This window comes from Aulostomus chinensis, chromosome 10 (genome assembly GCF_037954235.1).
Source record: "Aulostomus chinensis isolate RoL2024-O1b breed Wild chromosome 10, RoL_Achi_v1.0, whole genome shotgun sequence".
NCBI lineage: Eukaryota > Metazoa > Chordata > Actinopteri > Syngnathiformes > Aulostomidae > Aulostomus > Aulostomus chinensis.
In genome coordinates this window covers 2,000,204-2,025,796 of record NC_141329.1, presented here as the reverse complement: position 1 = coordinate 2,025,796, position 25,593 = coordinate 2,000,204, and the positions used below count along the sequence as shown (strand labels likewise).

The 25,593-nt window shown below is 46.0% G+C and overlaps 1 protein-coding gene across 11 annotated transcripts in view; it reads right to left on the bottom strand.

Annotated features, from left to right (window-relative positions):
• Positions 1–25,593, bottom strand: part of gramd1bb (GRAM domain containing 1Bb) — a 92,894-nt gene that overhangs the window by 10,283 nt on the left and 57,018 nt on the right. For 3 of the 11 annotated variants that reach the window (XM_086215455.1, XM_086215463.1, XM_086215464.1), the window contains 5 exons: positions 12,256–12,466; positions 9,313–9,333; positions 7,325–7,348; positions 4,148–4,168; positions 3,639–3,662 (listed from right to left, as the gene is read on the bottom strand). In XM_086215455.1, coding sequence (XP_086071581.1) covers positions 3,639–3,662; positions 4,148–4,168; positions 7,325–7,348; positions 9,313–9,333; positions 12,256–12,466 — 301 coding nt within the window. Of the gene's footprint in view, positions 1–3,638; positions 3,663–4,147; positions 4,169–7,324; positions 7,349–9,312; positions 9,334–12,255; positions 12,467–19,217; positions 19,448–19,716; positions 20,045–25,593 lie in introns of those variants that run through there. The other 8 variants (XM_086215460.1, XM_086215461.1, XM_086215465.1 and 5 more) reach the window with 7 other exon arrangements.

Genomic DNA, 25,593 nt, shown 5'->3' with positions numbered 1-25,593 from the left:
CCCACTCCCAGCCCCACTCCCCTCTAGCAGGACCCTGCAGAAGCCACCCTGCCAAGGCCTCATCCAGCTCCAGCACAGCCTCCCACTCCGACATCATGCAATCTTCATCCAATTCCATATTCGTTGAGCCAGATCCTTTTCGGCTCATGGATGGAAGGAAGTTTTCCAAAACAGCCCGTAGTGGGCTCGTCTGATGTTACAGGACTTGTCAGTTGGGTGAGAAGCTTTGCAGAATAAAGCAGAGCCGGTGGTGTTGGTGGTTTGGAAGCTGCAGTATCCGCCCTCTGTTTTGGGTGCTGTGTTGAGCAGTGGACACGGCACACTCCAGCCACATGATCCTGGTCTCGCTCGGTCTTCTGTGGCTCTCTCTCTCTCTTCCTTTCACTCACACAGCGAGAGGAGTTACGGCCGCTGCCCTCTAGTAACCCCGGCAAACAAGTCCTTTATTATCATGCCAGTAGCTCCCCCCTCTTACTCCTGGTAAGTGTGTGAGTTTAGAGTGCACGTGTGTGTGAGTGTGTGTGTGTGTGTGGTGCTTCCCAGGTCTGAGTGCCTTGTAATTACCCTGTTTACGAGCAGCAAAATGAAGCATGTTTACTTTGTGGAGAGGAGAACTAACACACACACAAAGAAAGATAAGGCAGTAAGAAGAAAGAAAGAAAACAGGGCTGAAGATGGTTAGAGTCCAAGAGCGAATGTGTGTTTCCAGTCTGTGGAGGTATGCGTCGAGTCCGTCTCGCTGTCTGAGCGTGTGATTGAGTTACAGAGAACAGATGTGAGCGTAACCTCCAGTTACCTCCGTCTGCAAAACAACGCCATCAATCTTGATGGACTGCGCTGGCGTGCAGGATGAAGCAGTTGTTTAACACACTGGAAATATTCATCCGAGTCTTTTTACTCAACGGTTTTGTGTTGGAGAAGTTGCTCAAGTCCATAACGCACCAAAGTGGCTGATTTGAGGGCACTGAATATTTGCCGTGGCGTCATGGCTGCTCATGGACACATGACACTTGAGCTCCCTGTGTTACTCTCAGGAGGCAAGAAAGATCCAAAGCTCGCAGCTGCTATTTTAGCAGCACTTCAACAATTAGTGTCTGCTAAAAATGTTTCCAAGGATCAAGAAGCTCCACATACTGATGGAGGCCGCCGTCCACAGCAAAGCACATGGCGATGGAGCGGACTGGTGGCAGGCCTGAACCGTCTTTTGTGTAAAAGCTGGCACAGTTCACTGAAAACACCGGTGAGTCAACACGTCGCGGAATACTGGGGAACCTTATCTCTTTCGACTATTCCAGGACCACGCGGGGAACGATTACCTCCAGGTCCCTGAGATGCAGAACCTCATCCTGAGGAAGCGCAAAGACAGAAATTTATCCAGACTCGTTTGTATTCCTAGATCGAGGTTAGAGGTCATAACCTCCATCAGAAAACCAGAGCAGGAAGTGACTCGTCCACACTGCAGCTCAACTGCCAGAATGGAGGCTAAAGGGAATGTCGTGACTTCGACCTTCCAGCTGCTGCAAATTTGCCCTCTCTCAGACACAGAAGAGACGAAGCAGAAGCTGAAGAAATTGATGGGACTTGGAAAAATAATGTTGCAGCTTTTCGGAAAACTGAGCTGATCATGCACAAGCAGCTTTAAAAAGGCCTTCAGGCGCCGTAGGACGTCTTTACATCATGTGGTTGAAATTTCAGTGGGATGAGAGCTCCTCTGCTGAACACTGTTGCCAGAACAAATCTTCCTTTGACATGACTTGTGGTGCTGGGGCCCACAGTGATACTTAATTTCACGCTCAGTCAATTCATTTTCTCCAGTGAAGTAAATAAAGAGGCAGTTGTTGCACTGATGCAGCGTCCAGGTGACGGTGTGACACTCGGGATGAGGTGGGCCGTTTACACATGTGGTTAACTATTAACACCCTTGGCAAACAGAAGGGGATGGCTGAGGCTGGCACTGTAAACCAGGGTGGGGTTTAAGTGATGGAGGGGGTGGGGGTGAAAGGCTAGTCAGGAAGTCAGTGCTCTGCGAGGGCGTGTCTATCGATCCTGGCGAGGAGCAGACCTCTTATCCAAAAATTACGCTCTTCCATTGTGTCACTATCAGAGTTTTCCATCTGCATGTAAATGTGGTTGCCATGGAGACGTTGCATAAACCTGCGTAAATGACCGCTGGTTTGTAACAGGCTCAGAACTCACTTTAGGACGGGTCGTTTATAATCACTGTGGTTTCAGTGCCATGGGAGCTCATCATCGCCACGTAGAGGCGTGCACGCATGCATGCACACACACGCAGGCAGGCAGGCACACACATACACACACGCAGGTACGCACACACACTCACACACACTCAGGCAGCAGCAAGCTTCTGTATTCCCGGGGTGAGTCAGGATGAGTGAACATAACCTCAGGACCTCTGGTACTGATCACTTATCAGATCAATATTGGTTCCACAGCATCTCTGCATCTGCGCGGAACTACGTGAGGAAGTCTGATTCTGCCGTCGTGATTTGATGATTTCACCGGCGTCCAGTCACAATCACAACACATTTGTCAAGAACATTTCTGATCAACAAACTCTACTGGAAGATTTGGTACCACTTTAAAACTGCTGGAAGAAATGCATCACGCAAACTGTTGCAGCAATAAAAACCAAGCGTCCAAGAGCAACTGTGTACCTATGGACGAGTCTGGTGCGCGCATGTGGGGTCGCCTCCTTACAAACTGCAGTGCCATGTTCATTAATGCATCGCATTATCAACTTATTTCTTCATACTGGACAACGATGGAGAAATCTGTGAGAATAATTTGGCAGCAATGTGAATACAAGTAGAATCCATTTTTTTGGTGTTGGCAGTTTAATTGGATGTACTGATGATAAAAAAGCACACAGTCGATTCCAACTACACAAATAGAGACGCATGTCACCAGTTTTTATTCTTGTTTCTTGTACACTTGGTTTCAGTGTATCACCTGTAAACATCATACGGCCTCTTTCAGATCAACAGGGTCAAAAGTCAGAACAACACTGGACTGTTCAGACTCTTCCATTAGTAGCAGAGGAAATGTGAGAGTGCTGCAGTTGAGAGCAGTAGAGAAATATTTGTCTGGACGTTTGAACTCAACAGTTGCAGGGTGGTGTCTTTCTTTCTGGGCCTTGACCCTGAAGCCAGGAGGCCCCTGGTGGTCTCCATGTTTAGCAGGACATAGAAAACATGCCATGAGCTAAAGCACCATGCTCCATTCCCCTCAAAGGCATTCAAGGCTCGTCCAGAGATGCTTTGTCGATTTGTTTAGTACAGTGAGAATATTAACGCGCTTGTTACCACCTGTTGCGTACCAGGATTAGAAATTTGAGTCATGACAGACCTTCAGCTCCATCTGAGGCACTCGTAGAATGCAAGCCCAGATGAATCAATACAAAGTTTGATGCAGAACAAATTATTCTCCTGAATTTGAAGCTGCAGAGATTCAGGATAAATCTGCAGCTTCAGACAAAGTGTGGCTTTGCTGTTAGGTGGGAACAACACGGAGTGAATGGAATGAGAAACAGACGGGTGGGAGGGATTGTTATCCCACCGGTCTAGCAAACACAGAGAGAGAGAGATCCAGGGTTGCAAAGGAATACAAGTCATGCTTACTCTCAGGATGTGTTGTCGTTCATGCTGGGGAGAGAGGGGGAGAGTGTCCACACAGGGAAGAAGAATAATAATAAAAAGAAATAAAACAATGTAAAACGGGATCAAGTCAAACACAGACACTTCTGGGGAAGGTTCAAACCCTCGAGGGGAATCCAACTCTTCCATTCTAGCACACCGACAACAACAGGCAGCTTTACAGAGGGTTTACTGGTGAGCCCAGCTGACAGATGGTGTCAGAAACAGGGTAAGCACGCCACCTGGTGGTACAATCTAAAACTGCCATTCTCTGAACTCTCAAACACTGAGTCCAGTATTTACTGCATCAGAGAGGTCGGCCTGCTGCTCATTAACGCCCCCCCCCCCCCCGTCCTGTCTTCAGCAACCAGGGTCAAGGATGACAACCTTGAATCTCTGAAATCATGAGAGATGTTGGAAACACACAGTAGAACAAACACAAACACACACACATCTTAAAACACACACAAACACAATAAAGAAGCGTCACTTACATTGTACCAGCTTTGGCTCTTCTGTAGAGAGAGAGAGAGGGGGGGGTTTGATTAATAAGCGGTGCAGCAGGCGTGTGAATGAACAGACAGTGAGAGACAACTTGATCATAAGGGGTTCCAGCGAGGTCAGACTGAGGCTCCTCCTCCCGCCAGCCGCGTCTACCTGCACCGCTGCAGCAGCTTCTCATTTCAACTGTCTTCAACGTGTCGTCGGTGGTAAAATACCGAGGTAAACACAGGATTGGGTGAATTTCTCCTGAAGTTCACTCAATTCTTCATTTGATGCTTTTTAAAAAAAATCCAAAACAAGATGTAACTTATATAAATTTACAGCTGAAGCGTATAACTGAGAGTGCACAAGGCAGAACAAGAAAAACACAATATTACCAGTGAAAGTAAATAACACCAAATGAGTAGCAAACAAAAGAATACATACAAAAAAATAATGATTAAAAATAGAATGAAATTGGGTAAGAGCAGCAAGTTCTGATTAGTGCGCGTGGTCGCTTGCAAACGTTCAGTCCAAACTTGTCGTTTTCACGACGTGCTGCGGCATCAAGTTCTGGAAACTTTGAATGACTTGATCTGATGATGTCACATAACCTCACTCCTTCTATGTAATGTATATATTCTGTATTCTTTTAGTAAATAAATATTCATCCTTCCCGCCCAGATGCTTACTGAGATATGGTACGAAGTGATTGGTACGAGGACGTGAATACATACAGGATTAGGAAGGTAGTGCGCAGTATTTGACCTCAGTACTACCAATGTAGTATTTATCAGTGTTCCAAAACTTGTTAAATTAAAGGATTTCTGATGTTTTTTTTAATGAAATCTACGTTAGCATATTCAGCACACGATAAACAATCAAACTTCTGTGCCTTCAGAAATCATTCAGCCTGCATAAATATGTCAAAGGCTTCACGAAGCAAGCCAAGTATTTCCAAAGTGAACTTGACTCAAGGGTTTCATATTCAGACTCCGTATTTTCTTGCCATGTCTGATTCAAACACTGTGACATGAATTTGCTTTCACATAGATTGGTGCTCTTTCACAATCACATGTATGCTGTTGCAGTCTTGTAACAGCAGAGGGCAGCAGATATATGCAGTATCTTGACTACTGGGACTCTGACGCTCCCGTCCAGCCTTCAAACAGCTGAACAGCAGACGTCTCAGAGGGGGAACATGCAGGTGATCATTCAGAGGAGGAAACACGGAGGTGCTGACGGAGTGGGAGAGAGGGGGGTGGTGGAGGAACAGCCCAGTCTCAACATGAGCCTGCAGCTTCTCGCTACTTGTCACCTATTTTGGACTCATATGGTGATATATATATATATAATTCATATGATATGATTTTATTAACAGACACATAGACCAAGTGAAAGCTGCTACCTGTTTATCTGGGTGCTACTGTGTGACATTTGTCCCTTTAAAGCTTTTAGGAAAATAAGACAGTGAAGTCAAGAGAGCGCGGACAGCAGAATGTAATACAGCAGACACAAAAAGAGCCTAGATAATATGACAGGTTTGTTGCTGAGCAAACACAAAATCTGACAGCCTCACAACTGATGTTTGCTGCAAATTTCCAGCCATCAGGTTCCGCCTCAGAAAAAGTGTCAGAGCAGAAGATGTTTCAGGAGGAGCTCTGCGGGACGGCAATCCAAGCACAAGCCTTACATCCTGAGTCAATTAAGTTTGCGAACTAGAAAATGAACTCAAAATGTGTCCAATGAGAGCTTTTAAAAGTTGAAAATGATATTTCTCACATCGTTTTCGTGAAGGAATGTGTCGACTGGTGTTGGTTTAGCAGGATAATCAACAAAAGTTGGGGATGGATTTTACTGCTGGCTACCAGCTATGTGTGGTGGTGCAGCGGCAGGCCTGAGGCCCGGCGGGGAGTAGCAGGCCTAATGTGGGCTAATCTGATTTGAAGGTGACAGAGACATGAGAGAGGTTTTACTTGGAGGCTGCTGTCTGAAGGAGGTGCATGTGTGTGACGGTGTGTGAGAGACTTGGTGAGTTCATGAGATCGATGACAGTATTTTTTTTTCACTTTAGTGGGACTGAACATGCATGCTTCAATGACATCATGTGGTTCACATGCAGGACTGGGGATTACTACTGGACATGTGGATCCTATCAGAAGTGCTTTACTTTCACAAAGTTTCTGCTCTGCTCTCTGAGTTCAGGTGGCTACAGACAGCTTTTCTGCTTCCAACATCACAACGAAATGTAATCATGAGGCAAACATTGAAGGCATAGTGGAATTTTTGTGGAAAAATGCGACTGTTCGTGTTTATCGGTTCTCTGGGATTCAGCGTTCATCTGTCTGCTACTGGGTGTGAGTCAGAACGGGTGAATTTCGCTAGGCGGAGCAGAGGCCCGCAGCTGAAGTTCACCACCTCCAGTAGCAGGAACACCGGACGGTGGAACCACAGAAGTTCCAACAGTGATGAAGAGAAAACTTTGCAGGAGGCAGAGGCATCATCAAATCACTGATGCGGGAGTTTCGTGCTCAAATGTGTGTTTCTTAGCGTGTACTGTCCCGTTTTCTCTCGCCAGGCTGCTGGTTGTAGTGGTGTTACAGATGTTGCTAATGCTAGCTAGCGTTTGGAACAGGAGCTGCAAACCCAGCACCAGCTGATGGAGCTGGAGAGACATCTGGTTGCTTTTCAACACCTGGAGCGGAAAATATCATCCTTTCACAAAACTAGGTGGTGACGGGCGTGGGGTGGGGGTGGGGTGGTGCTGCGTGTGGGCTTTTGTGATTCATCCATTTTCTCAGGTGAATGGAATCCACTTTAAAATGATCCTCTTCTGCACTTTTTAAATATTTGACAGTGAAATTAAAGAGTACATTGGATTGGACTTTTTCCAGAACTGAAGTACGACTCAAATACACTGACGACTTTTACATCACTGAAGAAAGTAAAAGTGATGGTTGCTTCTACGGATAAAAACTACAGTGGTGTCGATTACTTTAAACGATGCAGAGCTGCTGCGATAAAGACTCTTAAAAACAAGTAATTCTACACAAATCAGCCTGCCTTTTACATGAAGTCAAAGCACTGGACAGGACAGGAGGGTGAAACCAGGGGACCCTAGTGTTTCATCTAGAGGAGGCTGGGGGCCGGCAGGGATGGGTCGAACAAAAACAAGAAAAGATGCTTACTTTAATCAGGTTTAGTCTGTCATACTGAAAGAAAATTAAAGAGAAAACAAAATGTTAACCCAAAGCAGTGAGCAGCACAGAAAGAAAGAGAGAATGAGAGAGAAGCTGAAGGCGTTTTTATTGTCAAGTATATTAATGCTGTTCCAGGGTCAGAGGTCCAACGATGACAATGTCACTGTGCCAGTGACGTTGACTCCGCCCAGCTCGCGTGTCCCGCGAGAAGATTGATCATCGCCAGCGTTTCATCGTCACACGGCGGGGTGCCCCATTTGCTGAGCGCACTCTTTTATTTGGATTGCATTAGTGTGAGGGTGATCAAACTCACGTTGCTGGGACGACCTCACGCCACGACCGAGGCTTACATGAAGGGATTGCAGTAGGACGCGGTGGGGGCCTTGGAGTGTGGCACAAAAATGAAGAGTGATGTAATCGATGGGGGAAAGTGTGTGCGTGTGTGTGTGAAACAGATTGTGTAAGTGCTGCCTGAACCAACCTCTCAGTGCATCTGAACCAAGCGTTTCTGCCCACGTCAATGGAGCACAGGCTCAAATCAGCTTTTTAACAAGAGACGCAAAACACTCCGCGAAAAAAACTTAGATGAATTTGACGAGCAACAAACACTACAACGTGACAGCGGGCTCCGGGCCGGGGAGGGGGATTTTAGCCTCACGTTGCAAGAAAAAGAGGAGGAAGGATTCTCTCATGTGGCAGGAGAAAGAGGCTGCCCAAATAATGATGAGGTCCTCGAGCTCTGGACTGGGATGCTGGCAGGATTTTAAAGAGTGAATCTCTGCAGCCAGGCAGTTACACAGCATGACAGCTATAATTACCACGATGCAACGCTGGGATTGGTTTCTAAAGAGAGGGATGCAACTCAGGCTGACAGAAGAAAGGAAGACGGATTGTTTATTTTGGATTTTGCATCATAATTTTCTCTCTAATCACGCAGTCTCAGACGATGCCAGTTTTCTCACTATGAATATCGAGTTATTATTCTTTTCCTTTTCTTCTGTATTTTTATGGTAAAAAAGAGACTAATTTATCTGTAAAAGGAGGTGAACTTCCTATGCAGTTTCTTCCATGGATGTTTCAGAAATGCTGATATTTCGACTATTCTGAATATGAATTGTGACCATAAATCATTTGGATCCGCCCAAAAACATGCCCAGATGAGGGCGATGTATGAGACTGAGCTCAGGAACGACACACCCGTGAGTCATTGCGATGTTTCTGATCATGCCTTCTTTAAAATAGCTACATTTGCTGACTAACTGACCATTTTTGCTGCAGCTGGCTAACTTGTCAATCATGTCGATGAATATTTAATATCTAAATATTTTACATTTGTCGTCATAAAGAGAAATCAATATCCTTACAGATGATGGCGGGAACTGGAGCAACTCTAAATGTTCAGTGAGCATTTCCATGGTAACAACATGCTCCACCAGTCAGATGTTGCTAATACACTGTGGGATTGTGGGTAGTGTAGTAAATCTCTGCGATATGACCAACAATATCTGTTTTTCCTAAAACACGAGCTTCCACCGGAGCAGATACCATCGTTTACAGCCTGCTCGCTCACGGTGAGTCGGCCTCGGATGGTTACGGCACCATGGCTGATAGTAGTTGGGATTTTACCTTCCAGAACCTCACTGGTGAACTCGGTAGCTACCTGCAGCTATCAGCGACAATAACAGAGGTATTCTAAACTTGCTACATTGCAGATCACTGGAAGGGAAAGAAGAGGGAAGGTACGGGAGAGGAAGCGAGGAGGCAGGCGGTCGCTTTGAGGATGTTCTGTCTGCTATGACTGTGGGTGCAGATGGTGGTTGAAATGGTTGCACAGGGCCAGGCTGGGTTCAGGGGGAAGCATCGCAAACAGGGTTTGGGCATTTCCACAGATCAGCTCACAAGACAAAGAGGTGGGGCACGGGGGAAGGTGGAGGGCAGAGATATACTCGAAGAACAGAAAAAAGTGTAATGCTTACTTTGGAAAGTCGCTTGTGAGACTAGCATGCAATCAGGAGAAGAACAAAGTAAATTTCAGATAGAAAAATGAAGATAAAACAAACGAACTGCAAGAAGAAACAGCTGAAATATCGACAGAAGAGCTGAACAGTCATCGTCAGATGGCACACGCTATCATGTGGCATGTAGCAGCAGCAGCAGCGCAGAGGGAAGGCGTGCACACTGTGTCAAAAGATGTATGAATGCATGACAAAGACAAACAATAAGTGATTCAGAAGAGTAGACAGATGAGGACAGAAGGAGCAGACATGGCTTCTTTTAGGAGCTAAAATGAGTGTAACATCAAAACATCAGTCACTTCTCTGGAAGAACTGCAACAAATGTCATCCAGGTTCAGGTAAAGACAGAAAGGATTGCTTTTCTAACGCTCAGGGTATCCTCAGCAAGCTAGCAGCGTCCATCTTGTCTAATACCCCTTTGACTCTAGAGTCAACACTGTAAAAGCAAGATCCTATCCACCCGTTTTGCCTCCGAGTGCTGACACCAAGGTGTCTTGAATTCCCTGTCCCTCGCCAGCCACGTTCATCTAGCTTGATGCTAATGGTGACTGATGGCTAACAACAGCTAAACTGTCCAAAAAACATCAGTTTATGAACTCTGAAGTTCATTGTCCGGTATGACCCACGCCTTCTTCATCCATCGGCCTGCTCAGAAATCCACAATCACTTTGAGTTGAACTATAAACCAACCATTTTTGCTGTTATTAGCTGTCAGCTGCATTAGCTTTGAGCTAAATGTGCATGGCTGGTTCTTTCTGCATTCTGTAGTCAAAGAAGGAAAACAATGACTGTGAGCTCAAGACTCCTATCAGTGAGGACTTGAAAGCCAAAACAGAGTGACACTTTAAGTAAGAGCAAGTGACTCAAAGCTGGTGGACGAGAAAGCAGGCTTTTATGATTGGATTAGACGACATTTCCTGACTAGACTTTTACTGTAGTTTTTGGAAGAGACATAAAGAGTTTAGGGACTTATAGGAGATGTAACAATCCAGGCTGGGATGGAGGGGAGAGTGAAATCCCTCCAGAGGCGAGAGATCATGTCATAGCGGACACGTCAGCACACTGGGAGACAGGAAAAAAACTGGGCCGATGCTGACGTATTTATAGTGTCACAGTTAATACATGGCCGACTGCCATATCATCTGGACCAGTGCAGGAAGACGCCACTCTGACTACCTCAAATCTAATGCAGTAGTGGGGGCTGATAGCAGGTTCCATCTAAATAAAACACTTACTACACTGCACAAGAGCAATAATGGTACTGCACATTAACATGAAACCTCATTACTAGGTTTGTATACTTTGGATTTTACCCATCAAATGTTTCTATTTTGTCACTAAAGAGAATATATCGGGGTTAGTCGAGTCTCTGTGCTTCTGTGGTGTGTGCTTGTGTGTCCGCTGTCTGTCGGCTCCATTCATCCAGGCTGCCACATCACGTCAGGCTTTGAACCCTCAGCTGTTTCTCCTTGAGTCTGGTTTTCATACTGTGAATGTCCCTGTCTCTCAGCCTGGCACCTCCTCTCCTCCCTACCGCCACTCTCTCCTGTTGAAGTTACTCCAGCCCGGGTCGAGGACGCAGACGCAGACGCCGTCTCCACATTAAACAACAGACTTCCTTCCTTATTGATGACGCTCGTATGATTCGCCCATGTGTGCTGCTCTATAAGGGCTGGTTCACACCAAGGATTGGCAACAAGACGAAACCAACAAACTTGCGTCTTGCAAGTTTCCAATGAGTCTCCTCGGGAATCTCTGGTGTAAACTGGACTTGAAGCTGCCTGGTTATTTCCCATGATGATCACGAGTGCCTGCTGATGGGGAATTGTTGGGTCCCTTTAAATGAATCAGTATCAAGAGCCTGGTTCTAGAGCTACTCGATGTAAACTCTCATCTCTTTTGTTGTGATTTGACGCTGTAGAAATAAAAAATTGACTGATTTTGGACCTCTTTGTCTGGAAGACATTTCTTCACCACGCCTGCCCACTCTGCCACTCACTCTCCTACTTATTTGGACTTTGGTGAACTACATCCTGCGTTCCCAGTAAACCTCTCTGTGGAACACTCGTCTGCAGCCCCTTAGGTCCAGGATTGGATGCGTTACGTTGCCTCATCAAAGACTCAAATGTGCCTCAAGGACCCTTCACATCAAGGAAGATATGTAACTGTAATTATATTGTTTCAAGAACTGTTGCAGCTAAAAATTAAAATAAGATCGCCAGCATCACTTTGAGACAATCACTCACAACTACTGGCATTGAACGTGTCAGACGCTGCTACCGAGATTCAAAACAACAGACACGGCAAATATCAAATCTGTGATTTTGATTCTTCTTACCGTTATAAATAAGAACATCTTTCACTAGAACAAGCGATCTCTGTCTGCATGTTCCACCGTGATCTCAACGCTTCATCTGACCAACTTCAAACTTGGTGGGAGTTTTGAAGGGTTGATCACGGTTGCTTTGGCTGGAAGAAGTTTTTTCCTATGTTTTGGAAGACATCTGATTCTGTCTTTGCAGGGAGATGAAGGGGCGGAGCCTGGGTTAGTAATAACTCGTATAGACTGCGGCTGCTTCACGCTGCTGTTAACCCAATGTAATCGTTGGTCAGTGTCAGTGGCCACATCGTCATCGTCTCGGCGTGGATGGTCCTTTATCCTGAACCACCTCACGTTAATCCCTGAGAGTGACACTGTCACCTTGTGTTCACGCTGAAATTGTGCGAGCAGCTTTGTAGTGCTCAGTGAGCAGTACAGTTCTTCTCTACTGGAAATCCCTCTTCTCAGTGCCAACTCTATTCAGTGGAGAGGAAACACTTGACAGAGTTGGGAGCTTCATGTGGTTATGGTGCTTGAAAAGCTTACAAATAAAAGTTGGGTAATAGTCGGCGCAGGTGCCTCACCTTTGAGTTCTTTCCCCCGCTCCGTGCTGACTGCAGGGAGTAGGTCCTCTGGACAACCTGCTCGGGCGTGGAGGGGGACTTATCAGAGGAGTGGTCCGAACCCTTCTCCACCATGTTCTCACCCTCCTGGCTCTGTGGTGTGGGAGAGCGTGAGCGTTTGCGCAGGACAGGTGAGCAAGCGGGTGTGCTCTTGTTTGAGTTACTGGCAGTGCTGAAAAAAAGAGAGAAGAAAGGTTGAGAAAAACAATGCTTGGTGCACATCAAAGCTTGTCTTCATTTAGCTGTTAACATGAAGAAAGCATCAGAAAATAATCATATGTGGCGATACAAATGACGACACCAGCAGGTTAACCTTTGTTGTTGACACATCTACTGCACATCAGACAGCTTATCAGGCTTGAGGCTCCATGTGCTGCCAACCTGGCTAATAACAGCTCAGCTAATACGGGAAACTGGTACAACAATGACAGCAGTGACAGCAGCAGCAGCAGCAGCGTAGCATGAATGTAGTAAGATGCTGTCACACGTGACCGAAGGACGCAGCACTTTACAAGCAACAAATGAATAAATGCGTCTGTTTTTATGGCCCCTCGCCAATTAGATTAAGAAGAGTGTCTGGACTCTGACACCTACTGAGCTCCTCATTTGGAGTCCTCTCAGCGACAACACCTTCCTGTAACTCAGCCTCCATTTTTCCCAGAAATACTGAAGCAGTTTCCATGGCTGCAGCAAACCCAGTCAGCAGACAAAACAACGCCATGTGAAAAGCATCATCCTGGCTATTAATGACTCTTATCTCAAGCTGAGGCACATGTTGACTTTATCACAGGGATTTGCATTAATACCCTGTTAACGGCTCTCCAGCCTCGGACTGTTGTCTTAAGACCGGTAGGCACTGTCCTTCCATTGTACACAAATATCCTCTCAGACACACTCACATGCACCTACACACACATCAGTAGCTCAGAATGGCAGAAGCGAACAAAAGGCTGTAAGTGATCTGTGTGCCAGTGAGCCCGCCTGGCCTGGTTACTTGACATGGCGTTATGCAAGCCCTTACGTCACTGCCAGCCAATGTGCGCCGTCAGTGGCCATGAATTACTGATCTACTGTTACATTCGGGACTCGGTGCAGATTAGAGCACTGAATCATAGAGAAAAGCCTCAGCAACTTCTGTGTGACTGCTTCTGCTCGCTGTCTGATTTTAAAATGCAAGACCATCACAGACTCCACATCTGCTTGAGGGGAGGAGAGCGAGCGCTCCGGCCTGGTAGATGATAGTAACTAACATCAATCTAGATGATTACCAGATGGTCTGCTGCTCATCTTGTGCAGCACTCCGTGTTCTCTGCTCTGTTTCACACTGATTAGTCCTCACTGACCTGAGAAGAGGCAAACTTCAGCTTGAGAGACGTTAATTTTTCATCATTTGAAGTAAACGGTGACAATTATTGCATTTAAGTGTCAAGTGAATGCCACAGTCTGCCTTCCTTCCTGCAGGTTCAATTTGTAGCTCCAGAACTGAATAGTGAGGAGGGAGAACAACAGCTGGTGTATCGGTGGACAAACAAAAGCACAAAGCTGATTGATTTCTCCATCACAGCTCGGGCTAAAGACCCAGGGACGGGATTCTTGGAATTAATATTCATATCACGTCTCCTTGGAGGGTTTCGGACTCTTGTGAGCGCAGCAGCGATGTTGGTCACCCTGTGAAACGGTTGTTCTGGTTGTGTTTATTCTGACTGTGGCACCCTGACAGCTCTCCTGCTAGAGTCTGTACCTCGTTCCAGGGCTGAGGCCTTGATGCAGCTGCAGGCCCTTTACTGCATATCGCTCCCTCTCTCCCCTCCCTCCTGGCTTCTCTCTACCATTGCTGTCAAAATAAAAGTCTCAGAAAAAGAAAGAAGGCATCCCTTGGAATCATTTTAGTTTTTTACTCAAATAAAGATGAAACATCTAAAGTAGTTTTTCCCAGGAAAGCACCAGGTATCCCTGCTGACAGTCAGCCTGCATGAGTCTCTCTTTCTGAGAGACACGCATGCAAGTTGGTGTGGCTGATGATGCAACAATAAAGCTAACACTCCCTAACATGTTAGCATGCAGCAAGTCCAGATCAGGCTGTATGGGATGATGCTGTCCCATGTGACATCACAAGATCACCAGAACCTCAATCAGTCCTGAGGAGGACAAGATGACGTCTCAGAATTTGAATCTGGAAAATGAGGCATCAAGATGATGTTGAACTACTTTGCACTAGTTACTAGTTACTAGTTACTAGTCTGACCTGCTGTGGTGTCGGGCGAGGGGTGGGGTTTACCAGGATTCACCATCCGTTCGTGTCTCTATGAAGGGAGTCTCAAAGCTAGTTGTCGTCGGTCGGACTGACCATCATAATCATTCCTAGATCTTCACCTCCCTTTACGTTGTTTGTTCCCTTGATGAGCGAGCTGCCCCCCCCCCACCAGGAATTTTGATTTATCTTGTATTGTCATCAAATGAAGCTCATTAACTACATTTGAAATCTAACACAACACCAGCACGTCCCCCCGTGATGACTAAGACCTGACAATGTCCATCTTCTCAGACAGGTTTTCAAAGTGTGAGGCTCACATGGACAGGAACATTATGACAGAGAATACGTTCATCACGCGGTTGCTTCACACCTACTGATGATGCAACTGTTTGCAACTATTCAGGTCAACAATGACTGACGATCAGCTGATTCTGTCTGTGGGATGGAGGTTTGTGCGACGTGACTGGCCGAGTAAACATGATGGGAGTACTTGGCTCAGGGCTGCCTGTCATCCAGGACAGGTGCAACTTGACAAGAGGATAGACATTTCTTAGTAGCAGACTGTGGATTATCTGCAATCATACTAAATGTGCCAGTTTGTTGTGTTGGTGCTAACGCCGCGCTGAAAGGGCAAGTTCTGCTCCTCTCAGCTGAATATGACACACAACTTGTTGTACATCACCTTGTTTCCTTCAATCGTCTGATCTAAATGACGTGATCAACCAGGGAACTGGACACGTGCATCCACAGCCCTGCAACTTCCATGTGGCCAAGTGCTCTCTGTTCCATGGACGAAACCAGGGATCAACGTTCCTCATCGTCTCAGTCAGCTCTCGTTACTGCTCTCACACCTTCACACTCCCTCACACACTTGAACTCACAGTGGGTGCAAGACTGGGTGAAGATGGTTAGTGTGAGGTTAAATCCAGTTCACTCAACAAAGAAACAATATTTTATATTATACTATCAATATATTTGATTGCTTCTTCTGCTGGGTAAAAAATTAATATCATATGAACAGAAACACAATAGTGTACTGAGGAGGAATTCTCTCTGTGCTTGGAACTGGAGAGCGAGAGAGCACTGACACCAGCGGCCACTGCTGATGGGAGGTCATGCATCAGCAGCGTAGACCTGTGGGTTAGCTTCTCCTACTGGCTTGGAGCACAGCCTCAACAGTGTAGAGGGATTTGTCTCCTCTTCTGTATTGTTTTCATGATAAAATTGTATGATGTCACGGTGGAGGAGTGGCTAGAGTCTCCTGGGTTTGCATTTTCTCCCTCTACTTGTGTGGAATCTCTTCAGGTGCTCCAGTTCACACCCACAGACTAAAAACATGCTTCACTGGAGGCTGTAAATCGCCTTTAGGTGTGAATGGCTGTCTGTCTCTTGGCGTCAGCCTCGGCGACCGTCCACGATGCGACCCACTCAGGATAGAGGCGGCAGATAATGAATGAAACTAACAACTAACAGGTGTACATACTGCAGCTCACAGATGAACTCATATCAGGAACGAGGAAGCTGGGCTGGTTGAACCCAACATTAACACGCTTCCTGCTCTCCCTCCATGAACCTGACAGGACCTCCCACGTCCTGGAGAACCCGCCTGTTGTTGTTAGCAGAGCAGAAATTCACTGACCACCTTTGTGGTACACAATGGAAACACGGATCCATCATCAGCATATGAATGACTAAGCCTGAACAGTCACCCTCACAACAGTCTGCTCTTTGAACCATCACGCCGGTGTGGAGAGAGGTAAAGGCAGCTGACGAGAGCCTGCAAACAAAAGCAGCCATCACAGCTGATTTGTTGTCTACTGCACAAAACACAACTTCACCAAGATGCAAGAGCACCTCTTACCGCACGTCTGAGCTGCAGAGGAAATGACACGCTAACGCAACGTGCTCTTCCCTGCCTACAATACTCATCCTCTACAGTACCTGTCCTCTACAGTACCCCTCCTCTACGGTACTCTTCTTCCACAGTACCCGTCCTCTACAGTACCTGTCTTCCAGAGGTACCCATCCTCTACAGTACCCCTCCTCTACGGTACTCTTCTTCTACAGTACCCGTCCTCTACAGTACCTGTCTTCCAGAGGTACCCGTCCTCTACAGTACCCCTCCTCTACGGTACTCTTCTACTACAGTACCCGTCCTCTACAGTACCTGTCTTCCAGAGGTATCCGTCCTCTACAGTACCTGTCCTCTACGGTACTCTTCTTCTACAGTACCCGTCCTCTACAGTACCTGTCTTCTAGAGGTATCCGTCCTCTACAGTACCTGTCCTCTACGGTACTCTTCTTCTACAGTACCCGTCCTCTACAGTACCTGTCTTCTAGAGGTATCCGTCCTCTACAGTACCTGTCCTCTACGGTACTCTTCTTCTACAGTACCCGTCCTCTACAGTACCTGTCTTCCAGAGGTATCCGTCCTCTACAGTACCCCTCCTCTACGGTACTATTCTTCTACAGTACCCGTCCTCGACAGTACCCCTCCTCTACGCTACTCTTCTTCTATAGTACCCGTCCTCTACAGTACCCCTCCTCTACGGCACTCTTCTTCTACAGTACCTGTCTTCTACAGTACCCCTCTTCTACGGTACTCTTCTTCTACAGTACCTGTCTACTACAGTACCCCTCTTCTACGGTACTCTTCTTCTACAGTACCTGTCTACTACAGTACTCGTATGTGCGTTGCTGCTGATATCAGGGCAACAGCCTGCTGCAGCAATGGAGGAAGTTTAATGAACTTGTGACTCACATGGCCGACTTAGAGATGAGAGTCAAGATCCAGTTGAGAACTGCAGTCGGGCCTGAAAACTGTTCAGGAATCAATGATGTAATCAATAGAGTCCTACTGATAAGCAAAATCAATAAGGGCATCGGTGGAGTTAAAGTACAATCAATACTCTTCCACGGAGCGTCTGTCTTTGAGCTGCGTTGATTAACTGACCATAAATCTACATTTACATTGTTGTTCAAAGCAGACTGGTGTTAAAAATGTCAGCTTTCAGAAATCAATAGCCTGTGCCACCCTGACCCCTGACCCCTGACCCCGCTCCTTGGCCGCCACCGCTGGTTGACCAGCCAGTCAGCTGGTGGTTCGAGCAAAGAAGCAGAGGAAACAGCTGGATGGTGCACTGCACCTCACTGTTAGAGGAAATCAAAACGATAGAGACAGAAACATCGCAGCGGGTTTCACCAGTCACGTCATGAACCTTTGGTCTGAACTGGCCTTTAGATCGCTATGGCAACAGACAACAGATAGAGTTGAAGTATTCACAGCGTGGCTAAATATCCACTGCCAGCTCTGCTGTCCAAACAGGAAATACGGCAGGAAGGCAGACCAGACAACGCATCATCATCATCATCATCATCAGCAGCATCATCATCGTCATCATCATCAGCAGCATCATCATTGTCATCATCATCAGCAGCATCATCATTGTCATCATCATCAGCAGCATCATCATTGTCATCATCATCAGCATCATCATCAGCAGCAGCAGCAGCATCATCATCAGCGGCGATACACCCCAGTTTCTGCTCATTAAAGGTATTTATTTTTGTTCATTTATTAAACATTTTTATTCAAAACAGAGCTCATCAACAGCGAACCTGACAATAACTCTGGATTTTAAGGAAAAAATCTAACTTTTAGACTGCAGTTTGAAGCATATTGCTTTAATGAATTAAGGCCACATGAAAACAAATTAGAGGATGCTGCCATGGTAACAAGCTAGGTGAGTGAAAATTAAATAAATGACAACACAGAACTTTTAACACACATGAAGCACATTAATCATAATCTTTTTTTTGTATACGGCAATGAAGTAAAACATTCTCAATGGAGCTTCACCGCAGTCAATAATGATGGTCCACAATAGCAACACTAACGCAGTATTAATGCAATACCCAGAGTTCACATCTGACATGAATATTAAACTCTCAGATATTGGAGCAGTCTGTTAATTTGCATACTGTGCAGCGGCGCTACGTCTCCGAACTCATCTACATTACAAAGCTGCACACACACACATCAGAGTGACTTCAAGGGGTTGATCAGACAACATGTCACACATCCAAAATAAGGTCAAGTTCTTACACATGGGCTGAAAGGAAAAAATAAAAAAGGAAAGGAGCATGCTGCTTGCACCACTTTGTTACAGTCTTTTCTTTAAATAAGCTCTAAAGCTCTAAATCCAACCGGCTCAAGCTGTCCAAACGTTCAGTTTCACAATAGTCCAGAGTTCCGGGCCTTTCTGAGGGCCCCATTTGTTTTCACAGTTTTGCTGACCCTGGAAAATACCCATCTGGCAATTGCTCAGCCTGGTTTGAAAAGCAACACGCTCACCAGCAACAACTGCGCATGCACACGCAGGAATGCGCATACAGCTCACAGAAGCAGACATAAACATGGGCATGCGTGTGGATGAACGCCCACATACTGCAAAAATACATTCCAGCTGCAATCCTGTTTTACTGAAACGATAAACTTAGTAACACAACACACCTAATCTAGAACCTCAACCACCTCCACATTTAAATGCATCCACTCGCTGCACGTTATATAACCAAACCCGTCCTCCTCCACCCATCCACTCGCTTTGCACGCTCTCACTGGCACCGATACAAGCACACACCCTTGGATGTATCACGGTCCGCGTACCTCTGGTGAAAGACACAGTCCCTCAACACCTCACCGTAGCAGCCCTCAAGGCAGCGACAGCCCTCGTTGGCTACTGTTACACACTGAAACACCACCATGTCCTCGTAGCCAACCCCCAGCAATGAGCTGTTCACCCAGTGGATCATCACATGGATGGTGCACTGCACTATCCTCTCTCTCTCTCTCGTTGTGAAGGAAGCAAGGGTGCAGGGCAGATAAATAAAGAGAGGGAAAGATGGAAGAGACAGGCAGGGAGATTTTCTTTAGCAGGCTTAGGGCCACTGATCTTCCCCGGCCAGCTCTGATCTCCTAATAACCAGCTTACATCGCCCTTAACACCACCTGCCAAAGAGGCACTGGTGGTCTGAGGTGCAGCCGGTCCCTCTTGGACTCTCTTCCTACTATAGTACATGTTGATCTTGCCTGGTATGGAAACTCATCATTATGCACCTTCCATGTAATTCTGCCTGCAGGCAAGTGGACAGGCAGCAGCACTAACCTGGTCGTAGCCATGTAGAGAGCCGCTCCGCAGCGATCAGCCCTTTTCAAACGGCTTCATTCATGCAGCGGGAACCATGGATGAGGCATAGGGGGAAGGAGAGGAGAAAAGAGAGAGGGATAAGGGATAAAGGGGAGGAGGGTGGATGAGTTCCGGAGCATTCCAGGAGGATTGAAGGAAAACGAACAGCAGACGGTGACAAACGGCTGAAGCTGGAGATTAGGCTCTGCCTTCTTCCTCCTCGTTCGGTCATTCACTCTCTTCTCCTTTGTCTAATTGAGGCTGATAAGCCCCCCATTCACTCGAGCAACCTGCACGCTTCCACCCCCCCTCTTCCTGCCTCTGCTCTGGATCATCTGCCTGATCACGGCATCCGCTAGCATTCAAGCAAGGCTCTTCTCTCGCGATTTCTGCTCCCCGTTCTCTGCATTTCACGGCTGACAATTGATGGCAAGAGAGTGAGACGGCTTTCACTTTGCATTCCTCCTCTCCCTGGTGCTGGCACACCGAGCCGGCTGCTTCCTCAATTATTCATGTGTTTCATGAATGGAGGGGGTGACATCACCGGCATCCAGGTCATTTTACATTCCAAGCTCCCGCTAAACCACACAGTAAGCAAGTTCTAGCTTACATGACACACACATACGTGATCAGTCAAGGTGAAATGTAAGAAAAAATTCTTATAGTTTCAAGAAGAATACACAAGAGAAACACAACAAACGTTCATCTCGTCTGCAGCACCGGGCCAGAACTGGACTTCCCTCATTTCTGGTATTGCAGAACTCCTTGTGAGGGTTTTGTTTTGCTTATATTCATCTATTACTTAGAACACTTGCCCCCCCCCCCCCCATTACGAAACCTATGTAATCTTTCTACTCTCAGATTTTATTGTCCCCAGGGGGTAACACAGTCCATGTGTAAAAGAAAAGATCATCCATCATGTATCTATTTTAAAGTGACACCCTCGGGTAATCAAGCTGCGCTGCAGCGTATCGGCAAGCACAACTTTGGTCATTAGTCACGTGCTAGTGTGTGTGTGTGTGTGTGTGTGTGTGTGTGTGTGTGTGTGTGTGTGTGTGTGCGCGCGCTGACTCTGATGCTCTGAAGGAACCAGTGCAGCAAAACTAGATCTGCTCCTCAACAGACTGGACACTTAGAGATTAACCTACTTTCTCCTGTTTCAGATGTATTTGATGATCACCGACTGATTTCTTTTTAATTTTATAATTATTATTATTATTATTATCATTATTTGTTCCACGGCAGCTCTTTAAGGGATTGTTTCACAGGTGTTTGTGTGATGAAACACCAGTTCATTCTTTTGCACCCGGCCACCAGCTCTTTAAGACAATGTCCCACATTTCCTGGAGGGTTTCCACCGCTGAGGGAGAACAGAGACACAGTCCTTCCAATATATCAGTTAACCAGTAATCAAATAATTGTGTTTTATGTCAGCATTTAAGTGTACATTATTTTGTTGTTGCTTGGTAAATTATATCAACTAATAAAGAATTACAAGTAGGGTTTTTGAGGCTAATTTTTATTTTTGCAAATTTTGCTTTTTTTTTAAAGCTACTTTTTCAAGTCAATTTGTTGTCAGTTCTTAAGTAATTTATATAATTTACTGAATATTTAACACTTCAACAAAAGTTTTGTAGGTTCATTTTTTGTGCAAATTTTCAGGTCTTTTTGTTGATACCAGTTGTTTTTTGTTTTTACTGTGTTTTTGTTAATGTTGCTTCCTTTTGGCCTTTTTCCTTCTGCACATTTGTGTGTTATCTGTTTTCTGAAGCGTGGCCATGTGTCTATTAGCAACAGATGACCTGAATATTAGCAAGAGAGGAATAAAAGTGTGAAGGGAAATAAGCAACTGAGTGTTTTTAGAGGTGCTAGCAAGGAAGCCACTTCTGAGGAGATGAGAGTCATGTCACTTTTACAGCTGCTGCATGCTCCTGGCGCTCACATGAGTTCGGATCTGTAATCACCTGTGTGTCTCTTTAAAGGGGCACAAAGAGGCCTGAGGTGGGCTGCTGGCAGGGCTGGAGCGAGGGGCTGCAGCAGTGCTGGCGCCCGGTGTGGGAGCGCTGAGCTGAGCCTCGCTGTGGAACAAAGAGAGCCGGTCCACTGAGCCGGACCACTGTCTGCCCACATAAGCCAGCCCAGCCACACACCAACAACTGACCTACTTAGGGACCACTGTTGCTGCCGTTGTTGCACCGGGGGACACAGAGATTCCAACTGACCGCTCACAGACATGTAAGGAAGAGTGCATATCTGGGCTCTCGTCACTTGACAGGCATGACAGCGGGATTAATTACAGTGTGGATGCGAGCAGAACACGCCCCGCATCTCAAAGACTCTTACAAATGTCTCCATCTTTTTGAGGAGGAGGCGTGCTGTTTACTGACTTGTCATGGCAACACTAATGTGGCAACGCCTGGCTGGTTCGGAAATGTCTGTCAGCCTGGCTGTGTCTCGGCCGTGCAGTTACCATGGCAGCCCGTCAGGCCATTCATGTGTACCGCCATTTGAAGTGTTCCCAACTAGAGGGAGAGCGGGAGGTCGGTGTGTGTTTGTGTTTGCGGGGGGGGGGGGGGGGGGGGCTGCTGTATGAAGCATTATCACATGATTAGTTATCTCCAAACCTCTGGAGTTAAATTCACTGTGGTGTGAAGGCCTTCAGAGTGGCAGCAGCGGCCACTCAGACGTATTCATTTCCTCCACAGCGAGGAGACAGTGAACGGGGCCTGTCATGATTATTAATACATGGACATGATCGTGTTTGCTGACCTCCATAATGCTCGTTGTGTTTACATGCGTGTTGGTTACATAAGAGTGAATGTCAGCAACATTAATTCCGGCCCCGAGAGTGTAAGTGAAGCCTTTGGTCCCAGGCTTAATTAAAATGTGTAATTATCCCTGCTGTGTAGGCTGGCCTGAGACGGTTTCTGGGCCCTCGGTGATGCTGCGACCTACTGTACCACCGGGTACAAGAGCCCACTTTAAAAGCAGCTATAATTAAATGCACTGATTTAAATTCAAGAGCACAACTTCACCCACAGAGGTTATTTAGGGACTTGTTAGAGAGGGGCAGGAGGGGACAGGAAGCTGGCAACGAGATTAAGCCCCTGTGGGACACTTTGTCCCAGTGGGACAGGACACAGCTACGGCCATCTGTAGGGGATGTGCAGGCTGCGGGAAGCAGGCTGGGTGACGGCCAGCAGGGAGACGCCATGTGTGTTTAAGAACACAGAGAAAATGGTGATTTGAGGAGGTGGACCAGCAACACCTCCACCTCTGTTGGTCTGTCTGTGCATCCAGCAGTCGTGATGTCCATTTGATTTGGACTGATTCGTCACTATAAAATGGCGTGATAGGCGAGCGTCACTTGGTGCTGGACAGTATTTACCACGGAGGGCGCAGGTCTCCACTGCAGCAGGAAGCGGTTGGTGGTCGGACGTAGCTACGCACCCTTCTCATCATGTTGCTTCTCAATGTTTGGTCCCAGTTGCTCCTGGCAGAGTAACTGACTCAGTCTCCAGGTAGCAAACCGGCCCTCTGCATCCCTCCTGCATGCAGCCAATCATCTAGCAGACATAATTTATGGCTGCGAGCCACCTGCGGATTATTAGTTACTCAACGTCTTTAGGACAACAAGGGACCACCGTCATCCACTGAGCACATCCGAGGAGACGGACGTGGTAACAGAGGCTGAGTCCACATTCTACTGGATTTGCAGTTGTTTATGACTGACAGTTTGGACTGGAATATTCTCCACCGCTCTGCAGGCAGAGAATGCACACTTACATCATCATTACATATTAAAACAACAGGCTGTACTAAAACACAAGGCCTGATTATTGCAACACAAACAGTTTTGGTTTGTGTTCGTCAAAGGCATCTGAAGCCGACGCTGAGAGCAGCAGGGATCATCGTCTACAACTGACATGACAGCTGATAATTCCTGGTGTCAACGTCATCTGTGCAAAAAAACAGTTTGATGTAATTACATTCATATTATATAAAAGTTAAATTTGTGTATTTGAATTTTTTTCTTTATCTTCAAAATATTTGGAAGAGTCCATAAAATATAGATTTATTTTTGTTTCCTCATCAATGATGAGCAAAGAAGAGTCGGATACGGACGCATTCAAAGGCCTGGTGATACAGAGGATGACATCATTCATACCTTTTAAGTGTAAAATTGCTCCTTTTTTATTTCCAATCAACAAGTTCTTCATGTCTATTCTTCTTCTTCTTCTTCATCTACACGACTGAAATTAAGACAATTTAACTGACATTTTGGGTTAAAAAAAAAACAGCAGTGGAGTTGCATTCAAGATCGTAGTGTCATGACAGAAATTCTACCGCCAAACTTTGAGGCCTGGTTTGCTGACTGAATGCATCTGAGGATGAGCCACAGCTCCTCACTCATCAGAACACACATTGGGTTTTTTTTAGGGGACATGACACCCTTAGCATGAGTTTTATTTGATTGTAAATTGTCTAATGTTGGATCTGGAAAGCCGGTTGTTTAAAACAAGTAACTGACTAAAAACATGATCTGTGGAGGAATTGATGATGAACATTAGACAATTTACAATCAAATAAAACTCGTGCTAAGGGTGTCATGTCCCCTAAAAAAAACCCAGCTGATGTCAGCAGGAGCCGTGGCCACACCAGCAGCGTTTGCTTCACTCTAATGAGGTTCTGGCTTCCTAAGAGTCTCGAGCAAAGCATAAATAAGTATGAAGCTAAAAGCACACAAAAAACAAATATAATATTAAAAGGAGAAGCTCCTTATTATTTCGCAAGGCTTCACCGGAGCAGCAGGAATAATAAAGTGAAGATCTACCAGAGAGCTTCACAAATAGACTGGTTGTCCCTGAACGCGGCATCCAGTCCATTAACGATGAAGCTGGTGGAGACGGAGGGAAACAGGAAAACCTCCAACAACTCCACCGCTTTAAAGCAACAAGCAAGCACAGTGAATTCACTGGAAAGGTGTCGTAAAAAAAGAGAACAGAAGATATCTCTCCTGATGATGTACTGTCTTCTCTGTATATCAATTTCAAAAACTTATTTAGAAGTAATTCCTCTATCTTTAGGTATCTGTGTGGTGGACAACAACATCAAGGTTAATCAGTGGTGACCAATGGCTTGTGGGAAGGATGCAGTGGGAAGAGGCGGGATGGAGGGGCAGATGTTCGAGGGAGGGAAATCTAAGAAGCTGTGACCAGGAGGGAAACGCTTCTGCAGTGCCTCTGCGCTGCAGAGCCCCTGATGTGAGCTTAGACGTCCATTATGGCCCCTTCTGATGATGCGGTGCTTTATCTGCAGGCTGCAGTGGGCTCCAAGGCGCCCAAACATCAAACTACTGGCTCAACATATTTCATGTTTTGTTCATTCGATGAGGATTAATAATCACTTTTGGCGCTTGCATTAGATCTCCAGGATGAGCTGAGCAGCCAGCAGTTCATCTACAGTTCACACAAAGTAGAGCTGAGACGAATGACTCTTTTCATCATCGATTCATCTCCTAATTTCCACAATTTATAGATGAATTGTGTTCTAGTAGCTTATTATGTCAATTCACCAGCCTGAGGTCTCTTCATTTTGTCACTAATGACAGATATGCTTTCATTTTTTTTTTAAATTCTGAAATCCAGAAATGTTTGACATGTCTGTTAAAAAAGACTGAAAGAAAAAACAACAGAGGAGATTCATTTTCTGTTGTTGCAGCTCGGATGCAGTCGGTCTTTTCCTTCTCTCTCTAATCATTTTAATACTGAAATTAATATTCTTGGTGCAGAAGTCTGAGAGCTACAATTTTCATTTGGTCCAAAACAGCCTGCAGAGGCAGTTTGGGCTCAGCGG